The sequence below is a fragment of the Palaemon carinicauda genome, chromosome 11 (genome assembly GCF_036898095.1).
Source record: "Palaemon carinicauda isolate YSFRI2023 chromosome 11, ASM3689809v2, whole genome shotgun sequence".
NCBI classification, from domain to species: Eukaryota; Metazoa; Arthropoda; class Malacostraca; order Decapoda; family Palaemonidae; genus Palaemon; species Palaemon carinicauda.
In genome coordinates this window covers 111,690,213-111,703,335 of record NC_090735.1, presented here as the reverse complement: position 1 = coordinate 111,703,335, position 13,123 = coordinate 111,690,213, and the positions used below count along the sequence as shown (strand labels likewise).

The 13,123-nt window shown below is 39.1% G+C and overlaps 1 protein-coding gene across 1 annotated transcript in view; it reads left to right on the top strand.

The window, feature by feature from the left end:
* The window catches only part of trio (trio Rho guanine nucleotide exchange factor), a 979,236-nt gene that overhangs the window by 15,842 nt on the left and 950,271 nt on the right, over positions 1-13,123 (top strand). Inside the window, exons 6-9 of the mRNA XM_068383253.1 lie at positions 578-700; positions 858-965; positions 1,810-1,893; positions 2,060-2,191. Coding sequence (XP_068239354.1) covers positions 578-700; positions 858-965; positions 1,810-1,893; positions 2,060-2,191 — 447 coding nt within the window. The remainder of the gene's footprint in view (positions 1-577; positions 701-857; positions 966-1,809; positions 1,894-2,059; positions 2,192-13,123) is intronic.

The window sequence follows — 13,123 nt, the reverse complement described above, 5'->3', positions numbered from 1 at the left end:
GACAACCAAATACCCCATTCACTCATTCAAACATTACTTCAAAAATGTGTTTGAGTGTGTGAAGCCTACTAGGAGCTGAAAAATGGTTATATCATGATTAGGATGGCTGTGGCCTGATACTGCCTCATGTAGGCTCGATCACTAGCACATCTTAAATATCTGCTAGTACATCAAAAACTAGTGAGTTATAAGTCTCACTGCTTAGCAAAGGCACAAAGGTTACCATTAGTAATAACCAGAAAGGAAATCCAGAGTTTTCAAGACTGGAGGCTTCATCAGAGCAGGATCCAGTAGGGGTGGTAGATGTTGATTTGGAAGAAACTTATAATGATGATAAATAATTTTTTTTTCAGTTATTATAGATTTTACATTTGTAAGATATTAAAGTAGTAAATGAACTTAACTGTTTTTTTGTTTTTGTTTTACAGAATGCAGATACTTATACAATGAGATGAGTGGGTTGTTAGCAATCAATCTAGTGATTTATCATTTTTGTGTTTTGTATGAATAAACAGGCATTGTTTGAATGATCAATGTAAGATTCCTTTAAATGATTTTCATCACTGTCTCATTTCAGATGTTTGATTGGGTGTACCATAACCGTGAAGAGTTCCTAGTCAATTATGTGGAAATAGGTCATTCATACCAAATTTCTAAAGACCTCCAAGAGGCCCATTCTCAGTTTACAGTTGCCTGTCAGGTAAGTTTTTATTTTTTATTTTTATTCTAGTCATCATAAGTCTATTATTTCATAGTACAGTATTATTAAGTACTTGTATTTGAATATTTGCCTCTTGATTTTATATTGCCATCTCGTAGTACTCATAACTCTGATGTCACCTTTTTTTCTTTTACAGAAAGTATACATGAGCATTAATAGAATATTAAGTGTTGCAACAAGGTTGATGGAAAGTGGTCATTACGCAGCCCAGCACATAGGGAATGTTGCCTCCAAGTTAGATCAGGTAAGATGAATTAAATAAATGCATCTGGATTATTGGTCATACACAGGATTACATTGACTAGAAATAATTTTTTTAAATAAGAAAAATCTGCCAGTTGCTTGAAAAAGTCTGAAAAATAAACTTGCATCCTCTTGTCAATCTTGATTTATTAATATTACTTTGCATATGGGTAATCATAGCATCGCCACAACCACAAAAGAATACAGTATAGTTATATTCCTCTCAATATTAGAGTGTATTATTATAAGTTTCAAAATTCTGTTGTGGGATTTTTGTAGGTATTGTATAGTATAATTCTGTTTTACTAAAATTCATTTTAATTTTGCCTTACCAGATTTTTAAGTATCTTTAAAATGGACATGATACGCTTTTCAACATGTAAAGCATACCTTTAAGGATAGGAACTTTGAGAATTATTTGTGTTTGACAGCAATTATAGTGGTATGTGTTTTCTAAAAATTGCCAAAGTTAAAGTTTTTTTTAGAATTCTTGTCTAAAAGATTCTAAATGATCTCTATATAGTATGCAAGGGGAATGTGCAGTATGCTGTGGTTTAAGAATGACATTTACATTTTGTATACATATACACTCATTTCAAATGAAGGTTTAACTACAAAACTGAACCATGATTATAATTTTGATGTGTTTACTGTCCTCTTTTAACTCCCATGTATCTTTCTTAGCAGTTTACTGAGCATCTCTCCATTTTAAAATGAAAATATCCTTATTGTTTTCTTAAACTCTTAGTTACTTGTTTTTCTTGCCAGTAGATATTTTGTGTGTTGCACTTCTATCAGATAAATATTCCAAAGTTATAGCCCTCCTTTAATGGTTTTTTTTCTAGGTCTGGAAAGAATTTGCAGCAGGATTGGATGAGAGGTCTTCTGTTCTGGCGCTCTCTGTAATGTTTCACCAGAAAGCAGAACAGGTTAGGAAACTTTTTCGCTATTCCATTTTTATAACACTACAGTACGTACTATAGTCATGAGTTGAGTTGATTTTATATCATGAAAGTTTTTATATTGTAATAGCTATACAGTTTTATGAGCCTGGCAATATTCAAACATATCTAACATTTTTTATCATAACTTCAGTACATTGATAGTGTGCCAACATGGGTTGAGAACTGCAAAATTACAGCTTTACCGTCTGACATCCTAACCCTAGAGTCATCCATCCATCATCACCAATCATTGTATGAAACAATGTGCCAGGCATACACAGAGGTATGTGCACTAATTTAAATTTTGTGAAAGGTTAGAAACTTTTATGATGTAAGTTGGGTTTTATATGGAGCATATTAGTATGTAATGTGATGTTTACTTATAAATCTATTGTACTGTAATCAGACCAGTGATGATGTATTGTTTAGAAAAGTGTGTATTTAGAGGTAAGTAGGAACAGAAGCCAGAGAAAACAGAAATGAGGAGTTTGAAATTGATTTTGTGGATCTCATTGCATTAAAGTCTAACAAATTATGAAATTTAGAGAAATGGCCAGGGGTAAAAGATTGTTAAATCAATAAAATAGTCGATATTTAGTAAGCATTTGTGTGGGGGGAGGTAGTGAAGAGTGCTTGCGTGGAATCTATTAAGAGCAGAAGGTCAAGAAGGCAAAGGATTCGAGGCGAAGATTAAATGAAGGAGGATTTGGAGAAGGGTATAGTGGAGGAAGATGCTTTCAATAGAAATAGAAGATGTATCAAGGTAACGGACCCCTTACTTTAGGGATGGCAATGAAGAGGTGATGAATATGTAAGGTTTAGTTCATAACAGTATACTTTGAAATGAGACTTGTAATTAAATTTGTTCCTAGCCTATATGTAGGCGTCAAGGATTATTAAGTTATTTGGTGGAATCTGTAAGTTGCTTTATTCTCTTTATTTCAGATACCCTTTTGCTTTGTCAGAAAATTGCCATCTGAAACTAGTTTTGACTAAGTGAGAAAATGTGGTATAAATGTTTGTTACAGTAGGATTATTCTCTGAATTTCTAACCGTGAATTAAATTAACCAAAAATTTGGTTCGTGCATCTTTGCATGTAAGGATGAGGTTATCATCTTTATTGGCAGTGTTCGTATATCTACCATAAATTTTTGCTCATAAGATGACCTTCAGATAAGACAAGACGAGGTAAAAAATTAGAGCAAATATTAATGAATTTGTGTAATTTCTACTGCTTGAGACCACAATTTACAAAACCATCAGTATATAGACTAGCTTTTGCTGTATACTTAGAAATCCATAACAAATTAAATAAAGACAATTTTGTATCATGCTTTTGCTGAAATCAAAACCATTGCTTTATTTACATTCCTTCGCTGATCATAACGAGCAAACGAAGGCATTTACAAATCTGTGTGTCGGTTAGCTTTTGTTGCAATAGATATCTCACCAAACATTTTTCATATAATAATAATAATGTTATTATTAATGTTTTCTTATTTACTTCATCCTTAGAAATTCAGAATAAGTGAAATAATAGCAGTTTTAAATCAGGTTTTTTCTAAAAATGCACCTAAAACAGAAAAAAGTTTTGATTACATTTCATCACTGATCAGAACGAATGCATTTACATATTCAAGTGATAACTGATGATGTTAAGAGCTTTTAGTAAAGATGTTATTGCAATATTTTACTTGCCATATCCTTAAAAATTCCTTCAAGTATAACAGGGAAACCTTATTGTTTGCGTTTTGTAAACAATAATGACAGTATGATGTGACACAGTAGGTAGTACAAGATTAGAAAACGAGTGAGGGTAATTCGAATCATGGTGGTTTTTTTAATGAAAATTAATAGGCTAATCTAAATTTTATTACTTCTGTTACTAACAATACTATTAAAATTATCAAAAGGTTAAAGAAAGTGAAAGATATATGTTGCTGAGAATCCACCTGTAACTCAAAGTTTTCATTTTGTGTGCTAGTCTCGCATATATAACAGTTGATTTCATTGTTATTATGGAATATTTCCTGAAATACGCTATTGATTAAGAACTTATGCCAATAATATGAAAGGTAGATATGGTTTTGTTACCTTTATTATCAGTTATTTTACTGAGGCGTAGGCTATCCTATCAATAAACATCACTTGGAATTCAAGGTGTGATTTTTATATTAGACGTATGATACAACCCCCAATTTCGGGGGTGAATTTTAGGATTTAAGGGTTATCTTATATTCGGAAATATACAGTACATGTATGTACAGTACTGTACATTGATGCAATTGATGTTTGCATTTTATCAAAATATACTACGAACTTCAAAGTTCTGTATGGGGGCTCAGAATATATTATGTTGCACAAATATATTTTGCAATGGATCTTGTAATGGTAGGATCAACATATACATACAGTACTATACTAGCTTCTCTTTATATATTACCATATCCACAAATTGTTAAATGTTAAGTAAATTAAACAGTTATGTTTTTACACATATAGGTTAACCATTCACTTTATCAAATATATGATAAGAGTGAGGCTTACGAGTAGTAGTTGTTCCGATACAAATACAAACCCTCGTTCTTTACAAGGAGTAACTCAGTGTAGTTGGGTGTTCACGGCCATAAAAATCTGAGAAGTGAGGTGGCACTCAATAGCCCCTGGTTAGCGAGGGATAACGGGAGAGACTCCTGCTAAACTTGCACACTCACACTCGACCTCAACCACTTTTGACCTGACTGTCGGAGAGAGTGGACATGCGTCACACCTCCAGATTGGGTTTAACTAGCATGTTCAACTTTCTAAATTTACTTTATCAGGTGTGTTTGCACTGTTTGCACTTTTCCAGAGGAAGCAGCATACCATACAGGCAGCTGTCCTTGTGGCACCTTTTGTTCCCCATTGGAGATGGATCCTCAAAAGGATATTCCTGCACAGAGGCATCTCCATGAGATGAGTGTCAGGATTGCCCATCCTCCCAGTGGTAGCAGTTTGGCTGTCGGAGGAAGAAGTCTAGGAGGATTCATTGCCCCAGAGCTCTGCCTCAAAAGCCAAGAAACCCAGACATTCTTCTTCTTCTGTCACCTTAACCTCTTCCTGAGTTAGATTGGACAGGAAGGTTATGCCTTTGACTCCTGGGTGACTTGAGCTTGTGGAACCCCATAACTTCCCTGGAGAACCAATGGTGCCCTCTTTAATAGGGAAGTCCTCCATTGTTGCTCCTTGTGATCTCTGGCCTTCTTTGGGATTCTGGGGTTCTCCTTTGAAGGACAGATTGTTAAGGGCTAGAAGTGCAACATACAGCAGGAACTACCGCCTCCTGTTGAGTTAGGCCTATACCTTTCCTCCTCCCAAGACAAGTAAAGGAATCCCCGTCCCTCTGGTTCTATGCCCTTTGCTTCTTCTACCTCCTCAGTTCCTCTTTTACTTGAGGTCCTGCAGACTGTTCTCCCTTTGGGTGAATATCTCATTTGCTCACCCCTCGGGGTGAGTGCACTTGCTGAACCCACTTAGCCGCAGGTCTTCCCCCCCCCCCCCCCCTCACCACCTTCCAGCCCTGGATGAGACCCCAGTGGCCACATTCTTGTTTGCACTTGGTTCAACTTGCTCAAGGTAACTCTTCCTCGAGCTTTTCGATGGTTCTTCGCTAGCTCTTCGGAGTGGGTTGGGGATCGCCTATACTGTATACCCTTCTTGTACCTCAGTGGGCCCCCCACTATACAACGACAGCGTATAAGATGCCATCGAAATGCCCCCGCTTACCATCAGCTGTTCTCACTTGAGAGGAGCCTGCCTTTGCTGGGGATTCCCTGGATGAGTCCAGGGAGGCTAGTTACCATTGTCCTTCTCCTACCTCTTCCCAGGCCAGGCCTCCTCCACGCCTTTCTCAATGTCCTCGGCCTTTTGAGGATGTGCTCGAGGTCTACACTTGCGATTCTCCATCTCGCAATCCCACCTCTCACAATCCCACCCCCTCCCATTTGTGACTTGCGAAAAAGTCTCAACCACAGGCAATGAGCTATATCGAACATGATGTCATAGCCTGCTCTCGTGACTAGAACATCTCTCATGAGCAAGATTTGGCGTCTCACACCAACAGTGCTCAAAGGTGAGCTCCTTCCATCTGCTCCCAAGAATCCCAATGCAGTGGATACAGAATATAGTTGAGGCTGCTCTGACCACCTGATCTGCCCAGACCAAAGCTTTTTCTTCATTGATTCTTTTTGATGAACCAGCGACATTCAATTTGACATTGGATATGTCTCCAGGGAATCATAACGCCCCTTCAACCTTAGACGCCACAACACAATAATATCTTTCCATGCTCCTGCCTTCTATGGAAGAATCTCACCCTATTCTTTGAAAGTTTCTAGGAGGTGGCATAAGTGTTGGCAGGTCAAGCCTCCTCCATGAAACACCTTGCATCCTCCTACCAGTAGGGGATAGAGATCTCTGTATAGTAAGAGTCTTATATGCTCTTCCTTGTAGAGGCAGACAGTTAACCCTCTGCTACCCCTCCTCTGAGACTTCTCTCTGCCTCCCGATAACTCCCTCAAGGGTCTTGTCCCCAGAGGCTTCTCAGTCAAGGGGAACAACAACATCTTGGACTCCTTCGTGGGGAAGTTTTGAAGTAGGAAGGACATGGCTTCTCTGCGTAAGAATTGGACCTCAAGACTTGTTGACAACTCTCTTCTACAGCAGAATATCCAACAGGTCTTAGCAGCTGTCTTGGTACCTCAGCTTAGGGAAGGGAATCCCTTTCCAGGCCTTGTTCCCCTACTGTACCTATTGATGGCGATTATGACACACCCCTGATAAAGTCGGGTGTGAGCTATGAGGCGGAAGTCCTAGTTGATGACTCGTATTGCTCAGACGGCGACCAACTGAGAACCGCCAGCCCTAAGTCTCCAACCACCAAACTGGGAAGCTTGACTCCGTCTTCCTGCAGGTCTTGGCTTGCATCTGCAAAGCCAGCGGCATTGCAGAACTGACTCACTCTACTCCGGAAGGTCGGGATACCTCCTTAGACCTACTCTGTACTGCTCCCATAACTAAACGGTCTAGACTGGAACTCCCTTTGTCTATACTGGTAGAGGGTTCCCTAAGGAAGTGGACTCCCTCAGAGTGAGCCACTTCACAAAAATACTTCCTCCTTCGTTTGTGAGGCAGCGGAAGTATTACGATATCCTGCCTGATATCCCTTCTCCCCTTACAGTAGACCCCAGTGATATTGGGTGGGGCCCAAGTCCCGTCGTTCACTTTGAGCGACACCCTATTGATGGAGAGACTTTCAATGGCAACCCTTCAGTCCTCTTCATGGAGAGACCTTTGGTGTTGTACAGTCGGCTACATAGATCTGTCCAAGCCAGAGATGAAGAAGTTTTTCAAGGACATTATTATTATTATTATTATTATTATTATTATTATTATTATTATTATTATTATTATTATTATTATTATTAGCTAAGTTACAACCAAAGTTGGAAAAGCATGATGCTATAAGCCCAAGGGCTCCAACAGGGAAAAATAGTCTTGTGAGAAAAGTACAGTATTTGCTCTACTCAGCAACAATGAGAGCAAACAAAGTCACAAGACTTTACATGGAAAGAAAACTGCAGGGGTCCAAACAAAACCTGCCTCTCAGTCCAACTCCACTGTATTGGTCTCGTTAAGTCAATTACATAATTTCCAGATAGCTCTTGGTAAATAAGTATCAGTTAGAAAAATCTGAACAATCGCATTATATATCCAAATTAAATAATGCAATAAGGAAAAATTATAGAGAAATATCTCACAAAATAAAATTAATATATTAAGAGGTTTACTCATATCCAACATCCTCTCCACCCTAGGAGTATTTACCAAGATTCCTATGTACATAAATATTAAATGCATGTAAGGTATAGTATTACAAATTTAATTTCACAGGTATCTTTACAGCATGACCCCTACTTGTATATGACATTACAGGTTCAACAACAGGTTATGTAGTACTAAATTCACCTTTCTCAGCATCCTTACTAGAATTTATAGAAACGGGGACAGGCAAAGAATTATCATGATTTTCATTGCAAAGTACATCATAATGAGATACTAAATAAGATACACTTCAAATCTCAAGATCATGTATTTTTTGTATTGGTCTATTGATAACACCCTTAGAAGTTTTAACATAAATACTTCTTATGAGACCATCTTTACCAGAACACACCTTTGCAATAACTCCAAGTGGCTATTACAACCTAGGAACATTATCCTCACTAACCATCACCATAGAACCTTTCAAATTACATTTAGGCACAAAACCTTTAATTTTTTATATACTCTGCACTCCATTTTTCCCAAAACTTATTATTATTATTATTATTATTATTGTTATTGTTATTATTATTATTATTATTATTATTATTATTATTATTATTATTATTATCTAAGCTTCAATCCTAGTTGGAAAAGCAAGATGCTATAATCCCAAGGGTTCCAACAAGGAAAAATAGCCCAGTGAGGAAAGGAAATAGGGAAATGAATAAACGATATAAGAAGTAATGAAAATTAAAATAGAATATTTAAAAACATGAACTATATCAAAACAGATATTTGATATATAAACTATAAAAGGACTTATGTAAGCCTGTTAAACATAAAAACATTTGCTGCGAGTTTGAACTTTTTAAATTCTACTGATTCAACTACCCAATTAGGAAGATATTTCACAACTTGGTCACAGCTGGAATAAAACTTCTAGAGTACTGCATAGTATTGAGCCTCATGGTGGAGAAGAACTGACTATTAGAATTAACTGCATACCTAGTATTACTAACAGGATGGAACTGTCCGGGAAGATCAGAATGTAAAGGGTGGTCAGAATTATAAAAAATCTAATGAAACATGCATAACGAACTAATTGAACGATCAGGAATAAGAAATTTAATAAGTTCCTGTCCAATAAATTAAGATGAGAGTCAGCAGCTAAAAACCATACAGGAGAACAATACTCAAAACAAGGTAGAATGAAAGAATTAAAACACTTCTACAGAATAGATTGATCACCAAAAATTTTACAAGACTTTATCTATAAGCCAATTTATTGTGCAATTGAAGACAAGACAGACCTTATGTGTTTTTAAAAAGTAAATTTGCTGTTGAAAATAACACCTAAAATTTTAAGAGTCATAAAGAGTTAAACATTATCATTGCTGAGATACGGGTGTTGAGGAGCCTTTGTCCTTGATCTACTTACTATCATACTTTGAGTTTTGTTAAAATTCAGCTTCTTGCCTCATAACTTGCACCACACATTGATTTTAGCTAGATCAATGTTAAGGGATTCAGCAACCCCAGATCTACATTCAGGAGATGGAATTGATGCAAAGAGGCAGGGCTGTTTAAGTTTCTGTCACTCAATGCTGTCAATCAGTGGGCCAATTGGGTTCTAAAACAGCGAGAGACTATCGTCTCTAGGTTTATGAAACAAGTGCCAAAGAGGGAGGTCCTCCTACTGCACAATTCTGTTGTCTCATCTCCTTCCTTGTTCCTTGTAGACAAAGTTGAAGCGGTAGCAAAGAAATGGAGGAAGGCCAGCCAGGACTCGCTACTCTTCAGCACCTCCTTTCCCTAAAGCTGAGGGAGCTCCACAGGAAGCTCATAGACCCTTCCCTGACTCTCAGCAGAACACTACCTAGAACCCTCCCCAACCCAAACAACCTTTTCAAGGGAAAGGTCACAGAGGAAGGAAAGGCAGAGCCAACAGATAAGGACAACGCTTTCCCATACGATACCATCAGTTGGGGGATGCATGCAACTCATGTGTCAGTGTTAGGAGAGCGAAGGACCTGAACCTTGGATAGTTCGGGTCCTTTAGGCTGGGTACGTCAAACCTTTGACCAGCTCTGCTGCTCCCAGAATTCATCCCCCGCCAAGTCTCCCCACCCCTTGTCAAGGTATCGGTGAAGGACATCACCCTTCAGGCGGAAGTCTCAATGTTGTTAGAAAAGGGTGCTCTCTAGAAGGTCGTGGACTGATCCCCAGGCTTCTTCTGTCAATATATCGGGTCTGATTGCTGTGCTTCGGCCTGTTGACAGCACCACAAGTTTTCATGAGTGTTCACTCTAGTTCTAGCCTGGGCTCCCACCAATGTAATCATTCATCTCCCCTGCTATCTGGATGACTGGCTGATTCTGGCAGACTCGGTGGAGACTTTCCTCCTGCACTGAGACATGCTTTTTTTTATTTTTGCCACCATCTCGGGATCATGGTAAATTTCAAGAAGTCATCTCTTCAGCCCAAATAGGAGCTGGTGTACCTGGAAATACACATTGATGCTCGAATGGTAAAGATCTTTCCATCTCAAAGCACAATCGAAAGGTTAATAAAGTAGCTCTTTCCTTTCTGTTGTGGAGGTTGCTGCCAGCCCATCAGTGGCAGCAACTATTGGGCCATATAGCTTCCTTGTAAGTCTTAGTCTCCAATGGTCACCTCCGCATGAGGTCACTTCAGTGGCAACTGAAGGACAGCTAATCCCAAAGCAAGGATCTTTTGGGGAACACTACCCCGATAGGACCCGAGCACAAGAAGGACTTATGTTGGTGGTGGAAGACTCCAACCTTTGTTCCTTTGTCAAGGTGTTCTCCTTATTTCCCCTTCTGCCGGACATGATGCTCGATAGGGTAATGTCACTGTCCCTGGCCCCTGCCATTCATGAGTGGCCTTTAAACCTGCTTCAGCATATGGCCTCCAGTCTGTGGTCTGACCCCAATGAGCAAAGTCGCATAAAGCTCCTAGAATATAAGGCTGCCTTCCTAGCCATTCAAAAGTTCCAAATTCTCCTTACAGGTCACTCAGTACTGTAGTGCTGATGAGCGACAATACCACCTTAGTGGCTTATCTGAACAAACAGGAGGTACCTTTTTGCTACAGCTCTGCTATCTAGCTGTCGAGTTTCAGATGGACAAAGGACAAGCAGATCTCACTTTCGGCGTAGTTTATCCCAGGCAAGAAGAACATCCTTGAGGACATCTGAAGCCGAAAGATGCAGATAGTTGGATCAGAATAGTCTTTGGCTCCTTGGATAGCAACAAATTTCCTGACTTTGTGATGTTTGCCTTGAATAGACTTGTTTGCAATATCTCTAAACCACAAATTGCCTATATACTGGTCCCTGGTACCAGTCCCTCAGGCATTATTCCAAGACACCTTTCAACACTTTTGGAAAGACATAGACGTCTATGCGTTCCACCCATTTTACCTAAAATGGAGACGCCTCAAGAAAGTTTGTTCGGCATCCAACCTATCCATGATGTTAACAGGTCCGCTATGGAGACACACAGAATGATACCTTGACCTTCTGCTGTTACTGATGGAGATTCCAAGGTAATCCAGCATCTCCTCTCTCGGAGAGGCTTTTTGCGACCAGGAGTGAAACCGATGTCAAGGTACCTCAGGAAGTCCTTTATCATCATCTATCACTCATAGTTGGTCATCTTCTGTTATTGGTATTGTAGAAGGAGTGTTTCTTCTCTCAGAGCCACTATCATCAAAATTGCTGAGTTTTTATTTTATATCCGAGAAGAAAAACTCTGCTGAGTCTCAGCAGTGAAAGGTTATCCCTCAGTCTTGAGCCAGGTCTTTAGACGGAAAGAGGTTCCTATGTCCTCTTCGGCAGAATTGTCTATGCTCATACGGAACTTTATTTTTCCTTCTGCTGGAGGTAAGACTTCCTCCTTGGAATGTGATTAAGGTCCAGCATGCTCTGAAGAAAGCGTCATACGAATCGTAGAGTTGAGCTTCAGACCAAGCCTTTGCTCTCAAGACAGTCTTCCTCCTCGCTCTCGCTTCTGCGAAAAAGGCGAGCAAGCTTCATGGTCTCTCTTACGACATCGGCCATTCAAGGGGATGGGGGCAAGATACTGAATTTATTGCAGACTCAAAATCCAGATTTAGCGGACCCTAGGTTCGGGGCCTTCCAGATTGATCATCTTCGGGCTGTAGCTGTTGAGATACTATTGCTAAAGAGTTATGGGGTCCTTTGACTGGCCAGACAGCACCACATTGGATCCTTTTCCCTAATTACGGCTCATTTTCCTTTTGCCTGCACATAGACCGAATAGTCTGGCCTATTCTTTATACAATCTCCTCTGTCCCCATACAACTGACAACACTGAGATTACAAAACAATTCTTCTTTGCTGAAGGTGGTAACTACTGCTCTGTACTGTCCAGTGGCTACTTTCCTCTTGGTAAGGGTAGAAGAGACTCTTTAGCTATGGTAAGCAGCTCATCTAGGAAAAGGACACTCTAAAATCAAACCAATGTTCTCGGGTCTTGAATAGTGCCATAACCTCTGTACCATGGTCTTTCACTGTCTTGTAGAGTTCTCTTACCTAAGGGTACACTCGGTGACACTAATCAAATTTATCTTCCTCTTGTTTATTAAAGTTTTTATAGTTTATATAGGAAAGATTTGTTTTAATATTACTGTTCTTAAAATGTTTTATTTATTTCCTTATTTCCTTTCCTTACTGGGCTATTTTCCCTTTTGGAGCACTTGGGCTTATAGCATCTTGCTTTTCCAACTAAGGTTGTGGCTTAGCATGTAATAATAATAATAATAATAATAATAATAATAATAATAATAATAATAATGATGATGATGATGATGATGATGATGAACTGTTACTATGTCCTGTGAGGGCGCTGAGGCGCTACCTCAAACATACCAGCAGTGCTTGCCCACATGTTTAGCAACTTCTAGTCAATATGGGCAAGGTATTGAGGATATTACTAAGACCACAATCTCCTCTTGGATTAGGCAAGTTATTAAAATTGCCACTGATCCATCCCTTTACCATCAAGGGAGACGACCAAGAGCATGTGACGTTAGGGGCATTATTACATCCTTAGCATTAAGAGAAACTTCTCTCTGTAGCAGGTGATGCAAGTAGGCGTGTTTATATATCCGGCCTCTATGTGCATATAAACTTTGTCATGTCCCCATTCACCCATTGAGGTGGAATTTGGTTTCATGGATTTCAGTGTATATAAGAAAAACCTAATATTTCCTTAACTCTGCTCAAAGAATGGTATCCCACTCACTGACCACTACTGCTTAGGCCGTTGACCTCTGAGGTGCTCATACTCACAGGTTCACGAGGTGACAGGACTCCCGTTCTATGCAATGTGCTCAATTGTGACAATCCAAGCTAAGTGTTTAGCC